We start from the raw sequence: 27635 nt of genomic DNA on the forward strand, positions 1-27635 counted from the left end.
CATTGTTTCAACTGAGAGGAACACAGGGTACATGATCAAATAGGACTAAGACACATTTTGAGTGGTGAATTCAAGCTTAAGAAAGTCAGATAAAGCAAGGACCAGAAAAGAACATGCTACCACATGCTGGATGGTGGCTAGGGTAAGGTACTGAGGCAGGGCCAGGGAAAGGAGTGGATCCTGCATGGCATTGCAGAGGTGGGGATGGGAGGGTGGACGCTTCAGGAAGAACATCGGGAGGTGATCAGATCTAGCATAAGTCTTCCAAGAACACCATGTAAGGAAGTTCAGAAGTCTGCTGTGTGTTATAACTACAACGCTACTTGCGTCCATCAGCCTCAATATTTGTCTAGGAGGATGATAGCTGGAGTGCTTTTACAACACTGACTATAAACACTCAAAATGCAGGTTTTATTGAAAAAAAGGTGTCCAGTGGTATCACTATTTCTCCCACAGTTCCAGAGACAGTGTCTATCAGCAAAGTGCTGCCCGTGAGCCAGTGATACAAGGGAAGTGGGTCACTTTGTGGAGGGCAACTGTCCCAGTTCTGTCTCTGTTGCTGTGGTAAAACACCATGACCAAAGCAACGTATAAAACAAAGCATGTGTTTGGGGCTCACAGCTCCAGAGAGTCAGAGTTCATAAACATCATGGGGAGCATGGCATCAGGCCAGAGGGCATGGTGCTGGAACAATAGCCGAGAGCTCATGTCTGGAGACACAGTCACGAGGCAGAGGGAGCTAACTGGGAATGGCATAGACTCTTAAAACTTTAAAGCCCACCCCAGTGAAACATCTCCTTCAACAAGGTCATACCTCCTAATTCGTCCCAAACAGCTCCATCAACTAGGGAGTAAGTATTCAGATATATAGGGGCCATTCTCGTTAATCAGCACGGGGACTATTAGGCTTTGGGTCTGGGGTTAGTCAGGTGACACCCACCTACAGCAACCTTCTTCTCATTGAAGGCTATGGCAGAACAAAACAAACTAAAAACCAAAACAAAACAGAAAACACACATAAGACAAGAGAAGCAGCCATAACAAAGACAAAACTGACCTGACACCAAAAGCTCAGCACTTATGTGCTTGAATTTAACCTTCCTTCCAGGAAGTGGGAGAGTAAAGGGACAAGAGCTGACTGGAGGCTCAGAAGAGTGACCGATGACATACACAGGGAAGAGCCAGAAAATTCCAGACTGGAGGAGGATTGATTCTTTAATAGTGTCCCAGGCCTGTGAATCAGAAAGTCATTCCTGCAAGTTTGGAGGTACCTGGAATATTCTTCTGTCTCCTGATAACTTGGAAACATCACATGGTCCAGTTTCTGCGGTTCCCTATGTTTCATCAGACAGAGGGAACATTCTTCCTTTAAATTCTTGGTCAGCCTAACATTTGACAGACAGCACAGTCCTACACGAAAGTTCATCTGAACCTCATTGGCTCAGTCACTGACTTTACCTTCAGCTGCACGCTGTGCTCCAATGACTGCGCAGTGCAGAGGGTTGCACCTCTGCGTTGTGTTTAAGAAAAGGGCACATTCAGGGTGCACTGAAGACTGTCCCTGTGAGGTCACAGATGGCCTGGCTGTAGAAGTCTTTCTCTCGTTTGCTTATCGTAGAAACAGTCTGCGACAAAGTGTGGGTTAGAGATAGTAGACTCAAATCTATTTAAAACATGTTCCATTTTATTCACTCCTCCAAATGGGAAGGTGAAGTTTTTCTTTAAGATGTCTTATTTGCACCATAGCAAGAAAGAAAAACACCTCATCATGGTGGCTACATGCTTGTGGTGTCTGCTAGATAGTGCAGTGGATGAGACAAAAAGCCTGGCTTTGCTTTTTTTCAGCTCTAATCTCTTGTTCGAGGGACAAACACGAAAGGAATTTTCACCTCAGAGAATTCCCCCCTCACTTCAGCTGGGATGAGGCTCAGAGTCTGGTTCAGGGTATGAGATTATAATTCTATCTCTAGGTTATTATATATATATATATAATAAATTAATACTTGTATCTACTGGCTTCAGACAGACTCATATATATAGGCCACTCAAATGCATTCAACTTTCTAAGATCCTTATTGCTAGAAATGCCATTTAAATTCGAAGTCTGTAAGGTATATTAATGTGGAAGACCAAGATTTGTCCAGTGCTCTGATGTGGGTCTCTGCCTCTGTTTCCATCAGTTGCTGGATGGAGGTTTTATGATGATATTTAAGATATTCATTGGTCTAACTACAAGGCAAGTCAAGATCAGGCCTCCTCTCCTCTATTGATTAGGGTTTTAGCTGGGGTCATCCTTGTGGATTCCTGGGAATTTCTCTAGAGCCAGGTTTCTTGCTAACCCTATAATGGCTCCCTCAATCAAAATATCTCTTTCCTTGCTCTTATCTCTGTCCTTCCTCCTTCTTGGATATCCCATTTCCTCAAGTTCTTCTCACCCCTTCCCTTTATCCCTCCTTTTCACATGAGTCTTTAATTTGCTAAGCAATATGACTAGGAAAGCTATGGCTTTGACAACTGGATCTATCCCATTCCTTAGATTTCTGAGAGTCTAGCCTCATGGTCCCAGCCTGAGCCATGTTTATTGCCACAACTCTATGGAGTTTCAAGGTCCCTGCCTTCACCATGAAGACTGTTGTTGCCTATTCATCAACACCATTTAAGTGTTTTGTGGCAGGGTCTCTTAAAAGGGCTGCAATTTTTTTCATCTAAAACTGAGTCAGGAAGCCTCTCTTAAATGAGACGTACTTGTCCCTACCAAACAGAGCCACCTGAGAAAATGCTGCCAGCAAGAAACCATGCTTAACTCTGTCCTTTTGTGTCTAGAATTACTTCCCAATCTCTCTCAGGTTTTATGTAGACTCAGTTGTCCATTTTGATGCCATTTGTTGACAGAAGTTTCTGTCTTGCCCGGTCCTGCAGCTATTCTGTCATAAAGAAACACACAGAGGTCTACATTAATTATAAACTGGTTGGCCTATTAGCTCAGGCTTTTTATTAATTAATTCTACATCTTAAATTAGCCCATAATTCTTGTCAGTGTTAGCCTGCTGTGGGAGTACCTTCCACTTCTTCAGCCAATAGTCGCTGAAGTACGAGCCCACAATGCTGTAGGAGCACCTTCCCCTCCTTCAGCCAATAGCCGCTGAAAATACCAGCCCACTGGGGCGTGGTATATTTCTCTTTTAAAAAGAGCCACAAGTCTCGGCTCGGGCTCTCTTGGTTCCTGCGCTTGATTCCGGCTCCTGCTCCAGCGACTAGGCTCCTTTCCTGACGGTTTGTGTGAATCTAAGTTCTATCCCCCAAAAATAAACACCCCTTTAAAACCTAACTGGTGTGGGATTGATTCACCATTATTAGCCATATGGCTTGGTACCTTTTATCAGTGAGGCATTCCCATCTTGTTTCTTCTGTGTCTGAGTAACAAGTGGAAACTGAGTCTTTCCTCTTCCCAGAATTCTCCTGTTCTTGTTGCCTTGCCTATGCTTCCTGCCTGGCTACTGGCCAACCAGTGTTTTATTAAAATACAAGTAACAGATCTTTACAGGGTAACAGACCATTGTCCCACAGCAACTTCTAAGTAAAGAATATGAATCCTTTTTCAGATACATACAGTAATTTATTCCTCCACATCTGTGACTTAACCCCCATCTGTGTACTATTGTGTGTGTGTGTGTGTTCGCTCGCATGCACATGTATGCTCATAGATGTGTAGGCTGAGGTTAATCTCCAGTGTCATTCCTCAGGTGCCACCATCTTGGTTTTGAGGCGAAGTCTTTCTTTGGCCTATGTCTTGCTTTTTAGTTTAGACCATCTAGAGATGAACCTAATCCTCTTGTTGCTGCTTCCCAGAACTGGGATTCCAGGTGTGAGCACCTGGCTTTTTATAGCAGTTGTGGGGTTGGAACACAGGTACCCAAACTTTCAAAGTAGGTACTTTACCAGCTGAGCCATCTCCCTAGCCCTATTTATGCTATCTCTGGATCAACTGAATCAGTCTAACTCATTGCTGTGGGGATTTTCTTTTCCTTTTAAGTAGTATTTATCTTATTCAAGATCATGAGGGGATTTTCTGATGCCATCTTACAGAAGTTTTGTCATCTTACATTTATTTCTGTCCATCCAGTGGTGCTTTTGTGTACGGTGTGAGGAAGGAGTCAAGGGCTGTTGTGCTCTTCCATGATCATCCTTTGGCCCTGGCAGCTTTGCTGTAAGTCAGTGTCTGAACTCTGCTTCCCTGGTCTACTTTTCTATTCTTGCACTGATGCCACATTCTTTATTGACTTTGTAAACTCAGCCGAGGAGGTCCCATGGTGTTAGTCCCCCAACTTTGTTTCTAGAGATTATTTTCATTACTCTTGACCTTTTTCTTAAGTATCCACTTACTTTTAGATTAAGCTTTCCAAATTTTAAGTAGAAAGTTTAAGCTATTAATTGGCATAGCAAAAAACCCTTAACCCATAACTTAGCGATCATAGACATTTTTCAGTACTGTTCTTTCTAACAACGTAGCCTAGTCCTCCATCTCTGCAGTTTTCTTTGAGCAGCTCTTGTTTTTTCTCCAGTAACCTCACCCCTTCTTAGGTGCCTTCCTTTTCCTAGCAATAAAAACCTTGCTTTAGACTTATACACTTAGAGCTTGTTAACAGAAAAACTATTTTGAAGCCGAAGAGAGGAAGTGTCCTTCACCTTGTGGAGGAGGTGTGGAGTTTTTTCTGTTGTTGGTTTGAGGTAGGTGTGAATGCAGAATGTCCTGTCCAGATGGAATCTTGGATATCCTTAAAAGCAGCAGATGTGTGTGGGCAGAATGATAGAGTATATTGAGCATTCAGAATGTCTTGAGTTATGGCATGTATAGTTGAATGAAGAAACCAGTGCACAGTTTAAGTATCTGATACACTTTCATTGATGCTAAAGAAATAACCCCTCTAAAGCAAATGGATTGTATCCTTTCTATCCCTTCCTAAATCTTTGATTGACTATTTATTGCCAGCCAGTAGAACTTAAACATTTTAAAGCTAATGGCTGAACATTGTCGAGATGACTGAGTAAGAAATACAGTGTGTTTTTGAATTACAGTTAAGTGTACTTTTTCATTAAATAAAGTCTCTCTAATATGTAACGAATCATACTCGAATGACTTAAAGCATTATTTAAGGGATAATGTATTGTGGAGTTGCCCAAGGTTGCTACCTTTTTCATTTCCCATCATGCTTTGGGAATGAATAGTGTTTCCTCATTCCTCACTGACTTCAGACTCTTAGTTCCAATTCCCTTCCCACATTGGCTCCTAGCTTGAAGGCCCATTAAACCTGCTCACCTGATCAAGGCTCATAACCCCTTTCCCCCCATTGGAACAAATGCTCATTTTTTTATCTGAGGTTGTTGAAATGTCGCTGTGACAATCTCCTTGCCCACCCTTCCTCATCCTGTCTCCTCTCCCGATTTTTCCGCCCCTCAGGCTCGTCCTCAGACTGTTTTTTAGTGTCCTCTTCATGCCCTTTGGTGTGAGCCTAGCTTTTAACTGCTGAGTCATCTCTCCGGCCCACCAGCTCCTGGGATGTAATTGTTAATGCTTTGAAGTCTGAATCCAGCCATCTGAGTTGTATCTCGGGGGAGCCTGCTCCTTGAGGAAGAGAACTGGTCAATCATCCTCATCAACTCAGACCATGAAACCCAATACAAATGGGCTGCTCGTGGGGTCCTCAGCATTGCTGGGGGCATGTTTCCCCTTTCGTGCCCTTTTTGCTCGTGTCCACTTTACATTTTCTGTTTCACACGGCTTTCTTGATGACCAGCGTTCTGTGGATTTTGGAGTTTGATCTTGAACTGTTTAACAACCCAAATGCCAATGTTCAACTTTCTATTGGATTACTTTATTTCAGAGCCCCAACGACTCAAAACTTAACACATTACTACAAGGAAATTCCAGTGTGCTCTTCACTTTGGCAACTGGCACATTTTCTGCTGGACCCATGTGTTGCTCAGTTGCCTGCCTCTGTGACAAATACCAGAGGGAAATAACGTAAAAGCAGAGATTACTCAGCTTGCTTGTGATGCTAGAGGTCTTGGTTCCTCTAGCATCAGCGTGAAGTTTTTCAGTTCATGAGAATCAGGAACAAGGGCAGGGAGTGGGGAGTAGGAGCACATGCTCTTCTGCTCCTTATTCTTCTCATCTGAGCCCCCAGATGAGGGCTGCTTACATTTAAGGCAGGCTTTCCCAAGTCTTATTTATTCCTGAAAGACCTGTCCACGCATGTGCTTCTGTCATTCGGGCACTTCTAATCCAATCAGGTTGACAGTCAGGATTAACCGTTAAAGTCTACAACCTGGAAGTGGTCTTTCATTTTCCTTGGTCCTTTCGGTTCCCATGCTCACTGACAACATCATGTCTTAGGATTTCCCTCAGCATCCTTAACGTCCTGCAGCCTGAATCCTCTTCTCTGTGTCAATCACCTTTTCTCTCTTCCCACACAACCTCACACCTGGTTTGCCTGAACTACTTCCCAAGGGCCTGTCTGCCTTCAGCATTGTCACCTGCCAACCCAGTAACTGCTCTCCGGGATGTCTCCAATATGGTATTTCTCTGTTTAAGCTCAGCAGTAAATCGGTTCTTCCTTTGGCACAAAGACCTTTAATATAGATTTAAATGCCTGGTCATGATACCCCCTCCTGGTGCCTTCAGGCGCATCTGTTGACATGACCTTCTTCTAATTGCAGTTCCTTGCTTTACTCTGCCTTTCTTCTTGATTTGTTTTTACCCAGAGTAGGCAAATTCTTATCCCTCACTCTCCTGTCGTTCTTCAAGTCTCAGCTTAAATAGGACAGACTCTGGGGGAAACATTTTCGCATCCATCACCCCTACTACTATGGATTATATTGTTATTCAAATATCGTATATATGCATATATGTATGACAATATACATATGAATGTCGGTTTATACAATATATATATTATGTTGTTATATACATTGATCTCACTTTGACATCACTGAAGGCAAGGGACATGTCTATCATGTCTGTATGCACCTCCTACATGGTGATCTTGTAAGTAGGAACCATTTTAGGCTCTGTGGATGCCAAGATGAACGACTCTGTTTCAGCCCACGAGGCTCCTACATTTGGAAAATGAAACAGAAGCACCAGCAGGTAATTATTGTGCAGTTTGATGAGTTCTGTATGACAGGCGTTTTAAGGACATGGCAGGCAGAGTGCCTTCTGGGTCAAGTGAGTTTTACTGAAGTGTGTGCGGGCATCCCCAGAGAAATGATGCATGGCGAATAATCCTTAGAGTGAAGATTGTCTCCAGGAATAGCCCTGGCAACTGTGTAGTCAGTTTTGCCAGCTCATCTCCAGAGAATGTTCACTGGCTCTTTAGATGCAGACAACTGCATGGGAATTAAGTTTTAACAAACAGTAGCTCTGCGTGTAGGGAAATAGCATGTGGTTACTGGAAGAGAGTCGCTCAGAAGTGCATTTTCAGGGTACTTAGTTGAGATTTGACAGAGTAAACATTTGTCCTGTGTGCTCACAGGTTCTCTGACAGAATCCTGTGTTTAGTGTCAAAATACTCTGACTTTGTCTGAGAGTATAATTGCAAAGTATAGTTTGCCTTGTATGTTTTCAGTCTGGTTCTCTCTCAAACACGATGTATTCTGTAAAACAATCCTATGATGTGGGATACTTACAACTATTTCCCTCTATCTCAATCCCAGATGTGTGCCCTTCATGGTTGAGAGCTGTTCTAGGATAGTACATGTATTCTACACAGTTAGGGGGATGGTGAACAGAACCTTCTATAGATGAGAATTCAAGAGACCTGGTTCGCCTAGACCAAACAATTCCAGTCTTTTTGAATGGCTGTCTATGGTAGTAGACCATAATTGAACTTATTTGGCAGAGTCCCTAGAACTTATATCTAATTGACCACATATGCATATGAGGGAAAAAGCTATAATTTTTTTTACCCTTGTTTCAGTTTTTGAAGCAGAAATGATCAATACTCTATGCATTGTGAGGATGTTTATTGTATTTGTTAGTTGGGGTTAGTGTTGTTTTGAGATGTAGATAGCAGACCTTGCTCTACTCTTGTTTTGTGGTATGTGTTGAAATGATTCAAAGACTGATGTAGATTCAAGTCAGCATTAAATGAGACTCTGGATCCCAGAAATTTCTGAGTGAAAGAGCTCCTGTCTTCATGGGACGTTCACACAGTAAATGTTGCATGACTGTTTCCCAGAAGACAAAGTGCCTTTTCTTAAAGGCAGCATGGTTTCTAGTCAGGTAGACTAGACATAGAAACATAAAGATGAATAACAAAGAATCAGCCTTCTCAGTATGCTCTGAGTCTTCTAGGACAGACAGACATAAAACAAAAAAACAAACAAATAACCAAAAAATTCATCTGGTGATATACATTCATAAACTCAAGGGTGGAGAATGTGTGCTATAAATCCTTGGTACCTGGTAACTTTAGCTACATTTTATCAATAAGATAATGGAGCTAGGTTTGAAAGGTAAATAATGTATGGACAAAAATCTAAAAAACATAGTAAACTGAGGTAAAGTTTAGTATGTATATACAAAATTTCCTATCAAACTATTCTTTCCCCCAACATTATAAATCTTGGTGTCAGTTCTACTGTAAAATTTAGTGTATTTGTTTTGGAGGAGGCTGCTTGTTTGTTTCCTGGCCACACAAACTCCTGAAAATAATCACACAGAAACTACATTATTTAAATCACTGCTTGACCAATCACTTAAGCATATTGCTAGCTAGCTCTTATATCTTTTGTTAACTGATTTCTAATATTTTATATTTTACTATGAGGCTTGTAGCCTACTGGCAAGATTCCAGCTAGTGGCTTGTATCTTTTCCCTCTGGCAGCTCCGTAGCATCTCCTGACTCGACCTTCTTTCTCCCAGCATTCAGTTTAGTTCTCCCACCTTGCTTTACTTTTTAAGCCATTGGCTGAAAGCAGCTTCTTTATTAACAAATGGTAATAAAACATATTAACAGCATACAGAGGGGAATCCCACATCACCTCCCCTTTTCTGTCTAAATAAAAAGGAAGGTTTTAACTTTAACATAGTAAAATTTCATATAACAAAACAGATATTAAGCAAGAATTACAGTTCCAATATTTATATCTATGTTATTTTTATCATAACTAAGGAAAACTATAATTATAACTATTCATTAGCACCATCAAAGACTCCAGAAGGATATAATATTACCTAAGTCAACAGGAAGTACATTTTAAGCAACTTCCAAAGCTCTAGAAATGACAGAGACATCTTGCTGCCTGAACAGCAAAAGTTCTGTATCATTGGAACATCCATCTTCAGCCTACAGGCCCATAATATCTGACAGACTTTTTCATGAAGCAGGAAATTTGAATATCCTTTATGCCTTATATTAGCAAAGTTCATCAGTTGCTTTCTTCTGTGTCCTGCAGAATGTCCATCAGACTCTTTCATTAAGCAGAAACCTCAAAAGACAGCCTCTTTAGGCAAGCTCAGCAGTCGTTTTTCTGTGAGTTCTGCAAGTCCAGTCAAACATTCTTGGCCAAATGGCTGACAAACTCTATGAGGAACCTCTTCAATACTCATAATCCTCTTGGAGTAGATTGGTGCTGCCAGGAGAAGATGTGTCTCATTGTCATGAAAAGTCCTAAGTTTTTAAAACATTTTACGTGCCATATTCCAGAGGTATCTGAAAGATTCGAAGAATACCTGTCTAACTGAAATATATCTCTATGTATCTGGAAAATCTATCTAGCATTAATAGAAGCTTGACTATTGTAGATGACGATCTATTAATCTGTATTTCTTAATTATACATTACATTTTTAAATGAGCTGCATAAATGCAATACCTTAATCAATTTATAATCTTAAATTTGTCTCGGTAAACCAAGGCGCACACTAATGCAAAGCATTCAGATCTATAGCATATCCCTTTTAAATGTAAACACGTTTATAAACAATATTTGGGAATTTGGGAGTAGTTCTCTTCAAAGTGCTTCCTGCTTTTTGTTGGGTGAAATAATTTTTGGGGGTATTCAGAGTGACCTTTTGGGGAGTCTTGGTCCATCCAACCACACTAGTCTGGAAAAAATTTATAGGTTCTCATCCACTGTGGGAAAAAAAGCAGAACCACTTTTCAAAGCAACATATCCTTAAACCTAAATTTTGAAGTCAAGATGCCTCTAAAACAGGATATATTGGTTTAGTTTAGCAGCCCGTACAATGAAATGTCCTTTTTACTTACCTTCTTCACAGACAAAAAATTCAAAGAAAACACAATAATATACATAATCCAGACTCTCTGTGCATATTCCATCTTTACATGGCTTATTTTTCTTTGTTACTTTTTGTACAAGTTTACTCTGTCCCTTTAAAGACGTTGTTTCATTTTTTTTAAAAAAACCATTTACTTCTTTTTATAACTCTCTATTTCTTCTCTCTCTCAAGGCTGTATATATTTGTTAAACACACTGTGACCCATTTAGAGGTCTTTTCATCTGAATCTGTCTTTATTGTGTAGATGTAATTATTTTCTGACCAGAAGTGCCCCCCCCCTTTAATGCTAAGCAGGTGTGGCTAGGGTCAAAATGGCCCTGCCTGCTTGCTCCACCCAGTCCAATAAAGCAGAGGCATGTTCGCTGCATCTGAGAGACATGTCCATTGCCCAATTTTCAGGCACAGTTAGTCTATGTTGCCATTAAGCAAATTGTAGCACTCTGCTCACAGACCCCATTTAAATGCTCCATAGCCATACCTCCCAAAAGAGTCAGAGCCATTCATGCTGGCGAACCAGGAAGTCTTCTTAAAGGAGCTAAGGAGTTTTTGCTGCTACCCCTGAGTCAAGAAGCCTTCTCTTAAAAGAATCGTGCTGCTTCTAGCAAACAGATCCCACTTGAGAAGATGCTGCTACCAAAAAGCTATGTTTAACTCTGTTCTTTTGTGTCAAGAATTTCTTTTTAAACTCTTTTGGACTTTTATGTGGATGTAGTTACCCACATTGGCATGCCAATCTGTTGGAGGAGGCTTCTTGTTCATTCCCCAGCTTCACAGACTCCTGAAAATAATCACACAGAAACTATATTATTTAAATCACTGCTTGGCCAATCAATTAAGCATATTGCTAGCTAGCTCTTATATCTTTGGCAAACCCATTTTTATTATTTTATATTTCACCACAAGAGTTGTGGCCTACTGGCAAGGTTCCAGCTGGCAACTCCTGTCTTTCCCTTCTGGCAACTCCATGGCATCTCCTGACTCCACCTTCTTTCTCCCAGCATTCAGTTTAGTTTTCCAGCTGAGCTTTACTCTGTTAAGCCACTGACCAAAAGCAGCTTCTTTATTAGCTAGTGGCAATAAAACATATTCACAGCATGCAGAGGGGAATCCCACATCTTATTTCCTGATTTCTTTAATATTTTTTTCTAACGAAATTATTGCTCTCTGTCCAAGCTGATGCAGCTCCCAAGTCAAGACTAATTTTACATTTTGTTTTCTGAAATCTTAGAACTCTCACCATTATTTCTTACTGAATTTAAAAGCTAAAATTGTGTTTTATTTCTTGGTGTGTAAGCCTTGAATTATTTTCTCTTAAACATTTCCAGATAAATGCTACTTTTAAAGAAATAACTGTTTACTGTAGTATTGTCTGGTGGATCTTCTCCAGAGGATTTTGACATTTCTTTCTCTCATTCTCAGCAATAGCACTGTGACCTACCTGATTCTCAGGGTATATTCAGAATTATTATTATTATTATTAATTATATGCAGGTTTGACTATTGAGTGTTTTCTTTTAGTGTTTTAGCATACACATTGTATGTTTATGAGAACAGAATGTGGTAAAAATAAAAGACTATATTACCTTAATCAGAAAGGTATCTGAGCAGGAAAATTCTATTTATATATCTATTTATTCTAAGCAATCAGTTAGTAGTCATTCTTTCATAAACATGTCAAAGTTTTATACCAAGTTTTTAGAATTTTAAAATCTATGATCTTTTTAAAAATTTCTTTCCCTAGTACTGAGGATTGAAACTAAGGCCTTGTTTATACTAGACAAGTGCTCTGTCACTGGGTTATATCCTCAACCTTTTAAAAGATTTTCATTTTGAGCTGGTCTCACTAAGTTGCCAAGGCTGACCTAGCACCTAATACCTAGCCAAGGCAGGCCTAAAACTCTGCATACTTTTGCCTCAGCTCCGGTTTGACTGCGTGGGAACTGCTACTCAGTATTTTGGTTCCAAAGTCCTTTATTTATTTATTTATTTATTTATTTACTGACTTATTTTGCTCCAGCGTTTACACGAACATAATTGATGTGTGAGATTTACTCCATAGTCTTTCTTCTTCCTGTTTCTCTGAATAGTATTTTGTCCTACCTGGGAACCTATTTGCTGTGGCCATATGGGGGTCTTTTTAATGACAGTAGCCTAACTTTTATTCTGGGACCCCAGGCTCCCATCCAGATGCTCACACCTACCACTCCACTCTCCTGCTTCTTGCCTGTTTCAGGTTTTTCTGTGATTCTTCTAAGCTACATGCTCATCTCTAATTACCCATTTGAAACCTTTATGCCCCAGTGACTTACTGGGTTTGTCTTGCAAACCATTACATCCAGTAGTCTCTATTGATGACCCTAAAATGAAGGCACTGAACATTACTGGGAAAAAAGTTCAGTTCAGTAGAGACATTTCTCTATTGTCTCATTTGTAGGGCCCTTAGCATGCTCTGGCCACTCTGATCTCAGTCCAAGTCAGGTCTATTCCTGCTCTACTCTGCTGTCTTTACCACTGCTGTTAATTCTGTTCTGCAGGAATGTGTAGTAATACTGTGTTCCAGATGTTGCACTAAGCCTCAGAGATAGACTATTGAACTTAAACAGCATCTTATCCTCATATAACATGCAAGAGTCAGACACATATAAAATAGCAACCCTCATGGTGATTTCATTACACTTGAACACAGCAACAAAAATTTCAAGGTAGCCTGAGGCTGCATCCTGGTATAGGAAGGGGAAGATGATGATTGGCTTCCCAGCAAAATGTGGTGTCTTTGCTCTTTCCAGAGCTTGTTGGGTCTTTACTACTGGCTAATATTCAATTCATAGTCCCCAGAATAATTTAGAAATGATAACTTTGTTGAGCAGTTAGTATGAGTATATGTTTACATTTTTACCTAGGAAATTGTTGAATGGATATAAATATATAAACTATATATTATATATTATTATACATATTATATATAATATAAAGGCTCTATATTAATAAGATACTTTTTTTCTCTAAAAAATGGGTCATGGTGAAGGACAGAGGCATGCTTCTAATTCTCATGCCCGCTGTCATCTTCTCTGTGTTTCATGAGATATACAGAAAGTTGTTCATGGGCCATATGACCCAAATTTGACTGAAAGTGCCCCTGGTTTCTAAAGAGATAGCACAGAAATAAACACCCACTTGTGTTCCACATTCAAACCAGAACCCTTGGCACTCTCTTCTTACATCACTGTGGAACTGTAAAGTGTCTTAGGGACTTTTAATATATCTACGATCCACACTGCCACTTAACTCAGATGGTAGTGGAATTTTTGTAACACCAGCCTCATGCTTACCTAAACTAAAAGGACCCTGGAACCAAATAACTACTCTTAAAGGCCAATGTTGTGTAGTTATAGATAAGCCAACAAAAGTAAACTTGAAAGAGTGGTTCATCTATGTGTGTGCTTTTAATGTCTGCACTGGCAAACTCCAAAGTATTCAATGTGATAGTCAGTATAGTGGGACAGTCACCAATATATGCTAATAACATCAGATACTGCCGAAGAAGGTGTCAAACCTCATAAAACTTACCCTGAAACGTTTTCCTAGAAGGTCCTGTTTCCCGTGGTCTAGGTCAGCATTTAGAGACAGAACTACCCTCATCAAATTATTCTAGCCATTCAGTTCTCTCCTAGTAGTCCATCTATACCCACATAAATAAAATCATTATGAAGACTCAATGTTGGAAGGACCCATGTCAATAGATTTAAAATATTTAAAAGAGAAACTTCTAAGGCTGGGGATTCTTTTATCTATCTACCTATCTGTGTATCTCTCTGTCTGTCTGTCTATCTATCTATCTATCTATCTATCTAAAGATTTTTTTCTTTTTTCATTTTTCCAGACAGGGTTTCTTTGTATAGCCCTGGATGTCCTGTAACTTGCTCTGAAACTCACTCTATAGGCCAGACTGGCCTCAAACTCAGAGATCCGATTACCTTTGCTTCCCCAGTGTGGGGATTAAAGGACTGTTTGCCACCATGTCCTGCTTAGGGGCTGTTATTTAATTGGCTTCATTAATACAGTTTTCACACATATTTTCTTTTACCGTATGCGACACAGATCCCGCACTGGTTCTGTGTAGCTATTTGATTTTATATCATCTATCAGTTAAGATTACATCTGATCCTGACTTGGGTTAAGAGGTTCTCTGATTTAGGTTTTGGACTTTTTTGCCCTTTAAAGATGTCTTTTGGCACCAAAGCCAACTTTGAGATGGTGTCACAGCAAGTGAAACTTGGAGGAAGTGCATTTTATGGTATTAGATGATTTAAGTCACTTTTACAAACACCCCCCACAATGCATCATTCATTTCCCCTCATAATAATTCCCATCTATTATTGTGCTTAAACTTAAATCTCATATATTTAGCAAATACAGCTACTGCTAAGTTGGAGGTTAGGCCTGTCTGGGAGTATTTTTGTGGACAGCAAAATGTGTAATCATTTAACAGCCTGCATTTCTGCATTCATAGTTTATTTAGTGTTTGTACCTAGTGGTCAATCAATAAATACTTGTTTAAGCAATCAATAGTGGTTTTAATTCAGTGCTCAAAAAGGATCCTAGCCAACACTAACAGTTTGTATGAAATCCATAGGTTCCGTATTTTTTGAGCCGTTCACAGTATTAGAACAAGACCCCCTCCCCACTAGCTGTGCAAGCGAATCAGAACACTGGCAGGGTGGGGCTTTCTGTCATGATTTGCTGCAGAGAAGGGAGTCGGTGGGAAGCTTCTGGCTGCCCTCTTACTGGGTTTTGATGAAACGTGGCATGATGTGCCCTTGCTTCTGTGAAGCATTTTCAATTACCGTCTTTAGACGACTGTTCGCTTAGTACTTAAACATTGTCACAAATTTCCCCACCAAGCCTTCCCTTCCCAAGCTGCTTATGATATTCCATTATTTCTGGCTGCAAGGCTTATCCTTCTTTCGTTGTATCTAAATGGACTGCTTGCCAGTAGTGCCTGATGGCTTGTTTCATCGATTTACAGTAATGAGACAGAGTGCTATGAGGTCAATGTCTGTCCGTGGGCAGGGTCTCTAAGTCGCAGCCTGCGAACCACAAGCTCGATGGTGCAGCCAGTTCATCTCCTCGGGAATGCTGTGGTGAAGGCTTCTTGAAAGTGACTGGGCTTCAAGAGCATCACTTAATGACAGTTTTAGAAAACAAGAGGTCCAGTCATTAGTGTGATGGGTCCATGTTGACTTGGTCAAGCTAACCTCCGAGGGTCGGAGAGGATAATTCACCAGCTGGTATAACTGATGGACATAGTCTCAGTGGAAGTGGGGAGTTTTCAAAGAGCACTATGGAATTTAAAATGCATTGATTTCTTTGCAGAGTAGCATTTAAACATGTCACTGGTCACGGACTCCAAGTAACTGATGGCCCACGCCTGTGACTGGACAATAGCTTCAAGATGTTCAGCTGTGTCTAGTGAAGAAGACACTGAGCAGAAATGCAGGGGAAAGCCATGCCGAATTCTCTTGTCTGACTCTACACTGAGTCACTCATCATGATGCTAGTTGACCTTTGGCCTTCGCTCTTGATGCTGTGACAGAAGAAGACCTCATGTATTGCTAAAGCGTCAGATAGATATGGAATGTGGACTCTTCCCAGAGAGAATGTTACAGCCCCGCTGGGTGATGGCTCTTGTGTCCTTCGCACATGTTGCTTCACTCCGTCAGTAAAACCGCCTCCCCTCACCACATAGATACCATATAGGCTGATTTCCAGTAAGAAGTTCACTGCAAGTTTGATAAGATGAAAAAAAAAAAGCCATTCCTGTACTACAGGCCCTTATATGACAAAAAGTTACACTGCTTTACTAAATGGTTTCTTTACTTTTTCTGTGAAGGAGAAATCTGTTTCTTTCAGATATATAACACATTATATATATAATATGTGTGTATAATATAATAAATATGCATGTGTGTGTCACATATATTTAGACTATAGAGATAAAGAAACTACATATAGCCTACTTGTCTACTCCTCTGTTCTTTGGATTATGTAGAGATTCATCCAATGCCAGGTTATGCCCTTATACTCTCTAATTAGAAGAGCCCAGGTAGGGTTTTTCATTACTTCCTCGTCATTTCCTCCTTAATTAATGCTCTTGTCCTCACACAGAGACTCCTCCAGGCCTTTCTTTATGACACGATAAATCTGGCTCCCTCCTTCCCATCTGTTCTCTCCCCAGTTCTTCATTGCATGACCTGTGTCACTCCGGTTCCTGTTGCTTTCCCTCTGAGTTCCCTCCTTTCCATGTTCTTTCTGTCTACTGTGGCAAATGCTGACTTGAAAAGAACATGATCTTCAAGACCACCATGGCACTCTTTGCCCCAGACTTTTAGCATGACATCACCATTGTGTACCACTGTAGGTGGCAGCCCAGGAAAACTTAGTCAAGACAGGTGCATTCTGCTGTTTCAAACTCCTGTAAATAATTATTGTACTTGCGTTGCTGCTTCTATTTTGGTGCAGTTTTTGTGTCTTGCTTGAGTTCAGTTCAGTTCAAAATAGGAATTAAATGATAACAAAACAATATATCTACTATAGTTTGAAACAATTTTTCATTTTGTTTAAGATACTGAAGGTGGTATATTGAAGTCAAATAAAATGTTTTCTGGACAAAAATTATCAATGGTTAGGAATAAATTCTAGGAGTCTAGGGAATTTCTCCCATTGTACAGAGTATTAAAAGTGTTTAATCATAAAGAAAATGGTATTAGATTTTTATTTAAAATTGATCATATGTGTGTGAAAATATGAAAGGAATGTAGCTACATTTTTATGCTCAAGAAAATGAACCCTCATTCAAAAGCAGATCAGTAAGTAAGCTATGACTTCTAGATAGGAAGCAGAGGTGGAGAAATGATATGGAAGGAATGGAACTGTAGAGAACATTCTAGAAGAGCAAACCCGAATGAATCCAAACTGTCCTGAGATGGTTTTGTTTTTCTGATCAGTATATATATTCTTGGAATACTAGGCAGCATCATTTCCATAACCATTTCATTTCCATTGGGTGAAAAATAATAAGAGCAAGCAGCCTGCTAAGAGCTCACAGCCAGATGGTGTACATCCATGTCACGCTGAGCTGATGGGTGGAAATGCCAGCTCTGCAGGATGGTTGGAGCCAAATGATACTTCAAGGTAACCCGGCTTCAGACTTGTTTATTCATCTCCATGTGACACTGCATTGTAGATAGTGTAGTGAGTTTTAAGTGGGCACAGTGGCATTTTGAGGCATTAGAAGAATATAGGTAATATGTCTCCAATGGTATCCTGTAATTGTCTGTGGGCATAAAACTCTAAAATAGTGTCTGAGTATTGGCAAACTGTTTCTTTAAGCAAATACCAAAAGGTCAATCCATTTGTCAAGGAAAGGTAGAATTTTTCAGAAGTTTTATAATTATCATTTGATGGTGAGAGCTAAAGACAGACACTTCCTTTTTCTTTAGCTGTGCTAGGTACTGATCCTATAACTGTGTACAAGCCAGGCAAGTATGTTGATGAGGTTTCTGTCCTGCCCAGTCCCACAGTCATTCAGTCCCAAAGTAACACACAGAAGTCTACATTAATTATAAAGTGGTTGGCCTATTTTATCAGGATTCGTTTTAACTAACTCTAACATCTTACTTTAACCAATAATTCTTGTCTGTGTTAGCCATGTGGCTTGGTATCTTTATCAGTGAGGCGTTCTCATATTGCTTCCTCTGTGTCTGGGTGACAACTGTAGATGGAGCCTTTCCTCTTTCCAGAATTATTCTATTCTTATCTCTCCACCTATTCTTCCTGCATAACTACAGGCCAGTTAGCATTCTGTTAAACCAATACAAGTGACGAAGCTTTACAGGGTATAAGACCATTGTTCCACAGCACTTCCCCTTTCTTTTTCTTTTCAAAACAAGAACTCTTAAATCTAATCTTTGTTTAACTTTTTTCCAGACCACTATCCATAAAAACTTGTAACTAATACTCTAAACAAAGAAAAACATCCATAATCCATTTTGGGGACAAGTGTGGGCATAGCTTTTTTAGGCTATTTGCTGCTAATTGTGGGTGCTGGCAATTTTATGGGCACCTAAAGAAAATTTAGGATTATGGCCAAGACCTGATTGGAATATTCTGTGAGGTTTGATCATCTCAGCCAACAGTCTCGAGGCTGTTCTGGTTGTAGAAGTCAGAGGAAACTCCCAACAGAGGTCCTCTGAAATGTTGGATCATTTCAGAAATAAAATGATAGGGTCATTCACTCCTATCAGATATTTTTTTCAGGAGGTCTTCCTTCATCAAACCTGATTTTTCTTAATTCAGAATGAATCCACAGCCCCTCATTTCCTGTGAAAACAAAAACTAAACCTTTTCTCCAATGTAACATATCTTTTGATTTAAATTTTGAAGTCAACACATTTTTCATTTTATATATATATATATATATATATATATATATGTTGGATTAATTCAGCAGCGTTTATAATCAAATGTCTGTTAGCAGTTTTTGTTCCTTTCTCAGCCATCAAACAATTCAAAGACAACACAATAATATACAGTATCCAGATCTATGAATATTTTCCATCTTTACTTAGCTTTAATTTAGACTCTAATTTCTTTTATTTTTAATTTTAATTTTTAGTTTTTTTTTGAGACAGGGTTTCTCTGTATATGTTTGGCTGTCCTGGAATTCACTCTGTAGACCAAGCTGTCCTTGAACTCACAGAGATCTGCCTGCCTCTGCCTCCCAAGTGTTGGAATTAAAGGTGTGTGCCACCACACCTACCTACTCTGTTTCTTTTTTTTTTAAAAAAAGACTTTATCCTTTTTCTTTTCTTTCCCAATCCTATATATATTTTTAAACACTTTGTAAACTATTTATAGTTTTTTTGTCTGAATCTATCTTTACCGTATGTTTATCTTTTTATGACCACATGAGTCTTTAATTTGCTAAGCTATCTAGCTAGCATTAAAACCGTGGCTTTGACGAATGGATCTATCCCATTCCTTAGCTTTCTGAGAGTTTAGCTTTATGGTGGAGGTACTGGCAGGAACCATGTTTATTGCCACAACTCTATGAAGTTTCAAGGTCCCTGCCACCACCAAGAAGCATGCTGTCAACAATTCATAAACACCATTTAAATGTCTTGTTGTGTGGCCTTTAAAAAACCTGCAAGACTTTTGCAGCTAAAGCTGAGTCAGGAAGCCTCTCTTAAATGAGATGCACTTGCCTCTTGCAAACAGAGCCCATCCAAGAAAATACTGCTATCAAGAAGCTGTGCTTAACTATGTTTTCGAATTACTTCCCAAGTTCTCTCAGTTTTTATGTGGATGTAGTTGTCCACATTGGCACCATTTGTTGACAGAGATTTCTGTCCTGCCCCGTTCCATAGCCATTCATTTCCAAAGTAACACACAGAGGCTTACATTAATTATAAACTAGTTGGCCTATTATCTTAGAATTCTTATTGACTAACTTTTACATCTTACATTAACCCATAATACTTGTCTGTGTTAGCCACGTGGCTTGATACCTTTATCAGTAAAGCATTCTCATCTTGATTTCTCTATGTCTGGGTGACGACTGCAGACTGAGCCTTTCTTCTTCCCAAAATTCCCCTGTTCTGGTCGCCCCACATATACCTCCTGCTGGGCCACTGACCAATCAGTGTTTTATTAAATCAATACAAGTGAGAAATCTTTACAGAGTACAAGACCATTGTCCCACAGGATGTTACCATCAATGTACATTCCCAGTCTATGTGTTAAAGAAACAGCAACAGCTCCTGCAAGTTCTTCCTCCTTCTCCTCCTTAAGCTTAGACATCAGGAACAGTACCTCCCTCTCCCCACTGTGAGCTCTCACTTGGGGAGGTGCTCATAGCTGTTCTGGTCAGGTTGAGGTCACTGTATGCAAGCTGGAGAGAGGCAACTGAGAAGATGACAGGGAGACAAAGGGAAGCCACCAAATACTTGTGAGGGAACAGTTGTGTTAGGTGACACATTGCTGAAGGTGAGGATACACTGTTCTGCAAACTGTTGTTTAGACTATGTATTAATTACTGTTGTCAATCCTGGTGATAAAGTGTCTGACAGAGACAGCTTAAGAAAAAAAGGTGTGTGTGTGTGTGTGTGTGTGTGTGTGTGTGTGTGAGAGAGAGAGAGAGAGAGAGAGAGAGAGAGAGAGAGAGAGAGAGAGAAACAGAGACACACACAGAGAGAAAGCAACACTGGTGCCAACCCACACTCTCCATTCTGTTCAGTATAGGCCACCAGCCCATTGTACGGTGGCACCTACATTTAGGATGGGTCTCCAACCTTAATGAACCTATTTTAGAAACTCCCTCATAGGCATGCTCAGAGTCTTGTCTCCTAGGTTTTCTGTCTCTGTCAAGTTGTGATACCAGCTACCACATACTATTTATTGCACATCTGTTTTTAGAAATTCTTTCAGTTTTCTTCTGTTCTAGAATAAATTTCTGGTTTTCCCCTTTCTTTTACATTTTCCACCTCTCTTTCTTTTTCTTTTATAACTTCATAAAAGTATTCTCCCCCCAAATAATCTATTTACATAAAAATCCTTTACCTGGCCTCATGTTTGTTCATTGGTATCAGTTTTTATGTGATGCAGGTTGAATATGCCTTATTAAAAACTGCTTTGAGCTATGAATGTTGTGGAGTTTTTTCAAGTTTTTGCAGTGTTTATATATATACAGCACCCTGACCTGAGGATGGGACTAATGTCTAACAGAAGATCCATTTTTAAATGTACCTTGTGCATTTAACTTGGAGGTAATTTTTGTTGTTGTGTTGTTTATATTCTTTTAAAAAATATTGTTTTTAGCATAATTCTGGTGTGGGACAATTCTGTATTCTGTCAATTATGTTTTAAATAAACACTGATTGGTCATTAGCCAGGCAGGATGTATAGGTGGGACAACCAGACAGGAAGTAGAGGCGGGACAAGGAGAAAAGGAGTATTCTGGGAAGAAGGAAGCTCTTCCTGTAGTCCTGCCCAGACCACGGAAGAAGCAGGATGTGATCTGCCCAGCTGAAAAAGGTACCAAGCCATATGGCTAACATAGATAAGAATAATGGGTTAATATAAGCTACAAGAACTAATAAGAAGCCTGGGCTAATGGGCCAATCAGTTTATCATTAATATAGACTCTCTGTGTGATTTTCTTTGGGACATACCAGCTGTGGGTACTGGGCAGGACAGAAACTCCAAAAAGCAGGTCCTCATGTTACATAATTCTTTAGAGATTTCATACCATGCACCCCAATCCCACTCACTTCCCAGGCCCTCCATATCCACCCCTTACCCTGTCTGCATGCACCCCCCCCCAATTAATTAAAAACTAAATAAAGCAAACAAGCAAGCAGAAAAAACCCCACCTTGCTCCTCCATTGTTCCAACAACTCTTCACTCATCCTAGTGGCATGGAGAGCTGCAGTGTGTCACCCAGTAGACCCTTTTGTCAATCAGCCCTACTGGCAAAATGCTCATTGCAATAGTCATTGGTCTGGTTCAAGGCCTCTGGCACACCATCCTCACTGGATCCTCACTGAAACTCCTCTCAGACATCTTACTATTGTCTCTAGTTGTGGAGATCCTGTAGCTATTGATTTGCAGGACCAGTCCCTTCCTGCACTCCAGCAGGTCATAGATGGGGTAGATGTTCTGGTGTGCTAACCTGAGACCTAGGGTTTATATAGGACTAGGTGGTAGCTGAGCTGGGTAGTCTTGGCCACTGGGACTGCCCCCTCAGAGGAACAGAACCAGCTCTCCGTGTTGTAGGGCCATCTCTCCCACACCGATGAGGGGTGGGTCTGTCTCTTCTGAATGGGGGGTGGTCAGCTGCTGGAAGGTTTTTTAAAATACAATATTCTTCATTGATTCTTAAAACATAGTTACATATCTGAGATGAAGGGTTTTAGAGGGTCTCTTCCCCATGGGGATGCTACAGATTTTCATTTTGACATCAGCCAATCAGATGAATGCAACATGGTGCCATATTGACACTCAGAGTTTTCTCAATTGGGAGCATATGGATTTTTGAGTAAGTTATGCTTAATCTGTGTAACTAATAAGTATGAAAGTCTTCACATCTGTATCTGAAAAAAATGACTGATAGACTTATAGAAAAAGTGCAAATATTTTATATTGGCTCATCAATTGAAGATACAGAGAGTGCCATTGAATATATCCTAGAGTCTTAAAGGGCAGAATAGTGCCGAATTCATGCATGCTAGGAAACTATGGTGGAAGCTTAAACTAGACCTTCTTCCTTGCCCCTGTCTACCGGGTGAATTTCCTTGTTTCTCAAGCTATATAAAGCGAGTGACTTCTAGATACTTATGCTTCGTTGACACCAAGCCAAATTTCCATTTTCTTTGCCTGGAGAAAAGTGATCCTGTAGGTATTTTCGTATGTTGCAGTACTAAACTTCTTGAGCTCACCCAAACCTGCCATGATTCCCTTGCCCTAAAAACTAGGAGAGTCCTGAGTTAGAAGGAAAGGATTGAAAGATCAGCACAATATACTAAAACTGTGTACTGAAATACAGTAAAAAAAAATAATATCGTGTCAATATACTCATTCATCAATGTTGGGAAGTGGAATGGTGTCATGGTGTCAGCACGGCTGGAGCTCTGATGTTCCCCACACTCTCTTCTTTTCCAGAGGCATCTGAGTTCAGGGTTAATATTTAGCCTTACTCTCTTCTTTTCCAGAGGCATCTGAGTTCAGGGTTAATATTTAGCCTTACTGTTATCCACACCTATTTGTGTGCATCTGTGAGGGTGTGCACCACATGTGTGTGCCCACAGAGACCAAAGGAACCCTCTGGAACTAACACAGCAGGCAGTGGGGCATCTCGCAGTAGATGTTGAACTCAGGTCCTCTGCAAGCGCAGTGTGTGGCAACACACACCGTCTCCAGCCCGAGTTCAGTGTTATTAATCCCCATGTGTTTCCTCCTGTTTTACTGCCTGTGCATGTATCCTGATATTTGCATTTCTCACAATTTATTTTAATAGTGTCAAAATATGCTGTTTCTTGTTTCTGTTTTTAGTTTAATATTTTGTTGTCGAGATCGGAAAGTTTTTGTTATGAGATGTGAATGCTGTTGTGTAAATCTGGCACAATTTATTCAGCCTTATATTAAAAAGACATGTAGATGAGTCCAACTCTGGTAAAACAGTAAAGGCTGAAATCGACTTTCCCCAGGTGTGCGTATTGACGTGGAGCAAGGTTTCTGTAGGGCAGTGGGTCTCTACCTTCCTATTGTTGTGGCCCTTTAATTACACCTTGTGTAATCCCCAACCATAAACCTGCTTTCTCTGCTACTTCATAACTGTAACTTTGCTACTGTTATGAATGGTGATGTAAATATCTGTGTGTTTCCGATTGTCTTAGGGGACCCTTGTGTAAAGCTTATTTCACCTCCAAAGGGTCGCAACCCATAGATTGAGAGTCATTGCTTCAGGACATATCTTTCCTGGTCTGGTCCACATGGTCTGGTCCACATGGCAAGAGTGCCTAGGAATCATAGCATTATTAGGTGTTGTCTATTCTAACAATGTTTGTCCAAACCGTGTTCCAGTGTAAGCTCTGGTTGAGTCAGAGCTTACTTGTATCATGGTTTTGATGACAAATGCTATCTCATTGTGGCTGTAATTTGAATTCTCCTAGGAATTGGTCCCACAGGGCACTGGATGCTGACTAACAGTCATGGGGAAAATCATTCCCTGGTGTGGTCTCTGATGTCTCACACCCTGCAAGGGCTTCCAGAGAGGTTCAAACATCTTAAACCTTACGATATAAGATGAGAAATTTCCTAAGTAGGGAATTGTTCTCTGAGTCATTTATCTGTGATTACGAGAACATGATGCTGTTTGTCCCCACTTCTGTGTTCTTCTCACTTGTAGCAATCTCGGCTTCTCCCGCTCTGGCTATTTATAAAACGACAATAGAGTCAAAGCCATGGAAGCTAAAACCAATTTAAATTATGAGGAAAACTGGAGCGTGACTGTGGCTTTGGTAGACTAGTAATAGCAGGGTTTGGGGGAATCCCCAGGACCTACGCTTCTAACGACATGTGTGCTACAGGGTGAGCCCACAGCTGGAACCAGATGTTGCTTTGTGCCCAGTGAGGAACCATGCACAGAACTTCCACGGACTTCTTCCCACTGCCAATGTGGAAATGCTCTTTTCCTTCTAAAGTATTTGTTTTGTTCTACAAAGCAAGGAGTATTGCATCCTTTAAAAATAAGTCCTCAGTAAATTATTTCTGCTTGAAGAAGTCAGGAAACTTCTGAATCTACCGTTTCTTTGGTGTTAAGTAGATAAGATCTGACCCCAGGGAATATATTTTCTGCCCTCTAATCTCATTTGTCTAAGCCCTGTTGTGCTGCCTGCACTCAGCATCCACAACTTTGGCCCTACGTCAGGAGGTTGACACTATTGGTTTGCACTATTGCAGGGTTCTCCAGGGTTCTCCCCATGCCTCGGCCCAAGGAAAGTCTGACTGTTGTGAATTATTCCATCTGTAATTGGTTTGTAATACCAGAAACTGTTTAGAGACAGTGTTCACAACATCTCTACGTCACTTGGGAAAGGTTTGATATCATCAGTACTAAAAATCTAAGAGCCATTCGGTGCTCATAATGGAAGGTTGCTCCATGTCAGAGTGGATCTTTGTGCTCACTTGATTTCTTTATGACCAGATTTCTATCACTCCTGTAGCAGAAGATGCCCAATGATGCCCAGAGATGGACTCTCCACTCTTAGCTTCTTATTTACCGTGTGCCCATTGTTTAGAGAGTATAAACAGATGCATATGTGAGCTTTCAAATAGTGAATATGCTGTTCTGACAAGTATTCTTTCTGTTGAGTTTACATAGGTGTGTGTGTGTGTGTGTTCATCTTTATGGAAGCGGAGGGGTTTATTTTGTTGTTTTGTTTTGTTTGTTCATGTACTCAAATTCCCTGTTGTGGCATATTGGTGGCAGCTCTTTTAAGGTAGCAAAATTTAAAAAACTATTCCTGAGACTTTCCTTCATGTATTTTGATCACATCTAACCAGATGCCCCCTCCAGCTCCTCCTCATCCCTCTCCCAACTTTTTATAACTCACTGTCCCAGGTACTTTTTTTGCTGTGACAAAATACTGTGACGAAGGCACCTTACCAAAGAAAGCATTCAAGTGGGGGCTTGCTTACAGTTTCAGTGGGTCAGTACATGACCATCATAGTGGGGAGCAGTATCTGGAGCTTCCCTCTATCTTATCCTTGAGTGGTGCAAGTTAGAGGGGGGGGGGGAGGGAGGGGGAGGGGGAGGGAGGGAGGGAGGGAGGGGCAGCGAGGGAGGGAGGGAGGGAGAGAGAGAGAGAGATTGATTACTGGAAAGAATGGTGTGGGGTTTTGAAACCTCAAAGCTCCTCCTCAATGCCACACCTTTTCCAATATGATCACACTTCCTAATCTTTCACAAAAAGTTCCACCGACTTGGGACCAAGCATTTAAAGGTAGGTGCCTCCGGCGCTCTTCTCATTTAAACCGCCACACTGAAGGGGGGAGGAGAGAGGCAGGGAGGGGAGCAGAGAAAAATGTAGACCTCAATAAAAATCAATAAAAAAAAAAAACCCACCACATTCATTCAGTCACTGCCGCCTTTATGTGCATGGGTGGGAGGCCATTCCCTGGAGCTTGGTTAGAATCCTAGGGGTCACACCCCTGATGAAAACGGACTCTCTCTGCCCCAGCAGCCCTCAGATGCTTCAGCTGTGGGCGGGGCTTTCCAAGCCCCTCCCCTGTTCCTACTGGAATTTTGACTGGTTGATCTTGTGCAGCTGCTTTGCAGGGGACTGCAGCGCTCTGAGCTCATGGGGCCAGAGCTCTGTCAAGTCCAGAAGGCTCTGTTTCACAGCGGCCCCTCCCCATCTCTGGCTCTCCAACACTTTCGCCAATAATCTGGCTCTGACAATCTCCCCGCCCCATCTTCTGTGATGTTCCCTGAGCTGTGGGGGTGGGGGGTTGAAAGGAGTGTTTTTAAGACGAGTCCTCTCACTTACCTTATTAATTGTCAACAAACAGACAAACCAACAAACAACAAAAACCTCTGGTTTTCATTTTCAGAGTGAGCTTCGTAATGAGGCTCTGGACATGTTCTCTTCGTGTGTGACACAGCCTGCCTTTGTGCCCAGGGCTTCAGTCTCTGCAGTTCTTGCTGACCAGATTGGGTGATTGTCTCCTTTCAGGTTATCCAGGCTGTCTTCTTCGGCATCTGTGTGCTGACCGATCTCTCCACTCTCCTGACCAGAGACAGCGGGAACCAGGAGCAAGAGCGACAGCTTAGGAAGCTCATCTCCCTCCGGGACTGGACGCTGGCCGTGCTGGCCTTTCCTGTTGGGGTTGTGAGTATGATGCAGGATATACTTGGCACAGAAGCGGTGTGGGTCCTACTTCAGACCTGGTTTGTAAAAACGAGGACTGTCGGGCAGTGGTGACACATGCCTTTAGTCACCACATTTGGGACGCAGAAACAGGGGGAATCTCTGTGAGTTTGAGGCCAGCCTGCTCTACAGAGTGAGCTCCAGGATAACCAGGGCTGCTGCATACTACACAGAGGAACTCTCTCTCAAACACATACACACACACACACACACACACACACACACACACACACAAGATAAAAATGAGGACTTTCATAGATGAGCTCTTCCATTGGCTGGTACTAGGATGAGAACCCAGGATGAGAACTGTGGGCTCATGTACTAGGAACAGAACCTAGGGCCTCAAGGGCTCATGTGACTGAGCTTTATGTTGACTCAAGATTTCTGTGTTTGCTTTCTAATACTGCCAGTGCTATAGACATTTTATTCCCCTGTGGTGCTGGAGACTGGATGTCTGAGGTCACGAAATCCTAGAGTTGGTTGTTTTGATGCCTGTGTCTTTGGCTTCAAGAGCCTTCACACCATTGCATTCTCTCCCCCTGTGCCAGTCTGGGTTTTGATTCCCTCTCCTTATTAGGAAATCCATTATGTCCACCAGAACTCTCCAGTGGCTGCATTTACCCTCACCTACTGCCATGTTCTGAGATTCTGGGGAAATTAAGACCAGTGTCTGGGGCCTGAGATTTATCAGTTGGTGAACTATTTGCCATGAAAAAAAGAAAGAAAGAAAGAAAGAAAGAAAGAAAGAAAGAAAAGAAAAGAAAAATGACAACAACAAAAACAAAACAAAACCCAAACCCAATAGGGCGTGGTGATTTGCACTTGTAATCTTGCACACGTGCGTGT

At 41.0% G+C, this 27635-nt stretch overlaps 1 protein-coding gene across 4 annotated transcripts in view; it reads left to right on the forward strand.

Annotated features, from left to right (window-relative positions):
- Aig1 (androgen induced 1) overlaps nt 1–27635 on the forward strand; it is a 231248-nt gene that overhangs the window by 20024 nt on the left and 183589 nt on the right. For all 4 annotated transcript variants that reach the window (XM_085688669.2, XM_085688676.2, XM_048425190.3 and 1 more), the window contains exon 2: nt 26595–26750. In XM_085688669.2, the coding sequence (XP_085544795.1) occupies nt 26595–26750 (156 nt within the window). The remainder of the gene's footprint in view (nt 1–26594; nt 26751–27635) is intronic.

This window comes from Myodes glareolus, chromosome 1, assembly GCF_982192425.1.
Source record: "Myodes glareolus chromosome 1, mMyoGla1.1, whole genome shotgun sequence".
Classification (NCBI taxonomy): Eukaryota; Metazoa; Chordata; class Mammalia; order Rodentia; family Cricetidae; genus Myodes; species Myodes glareolus.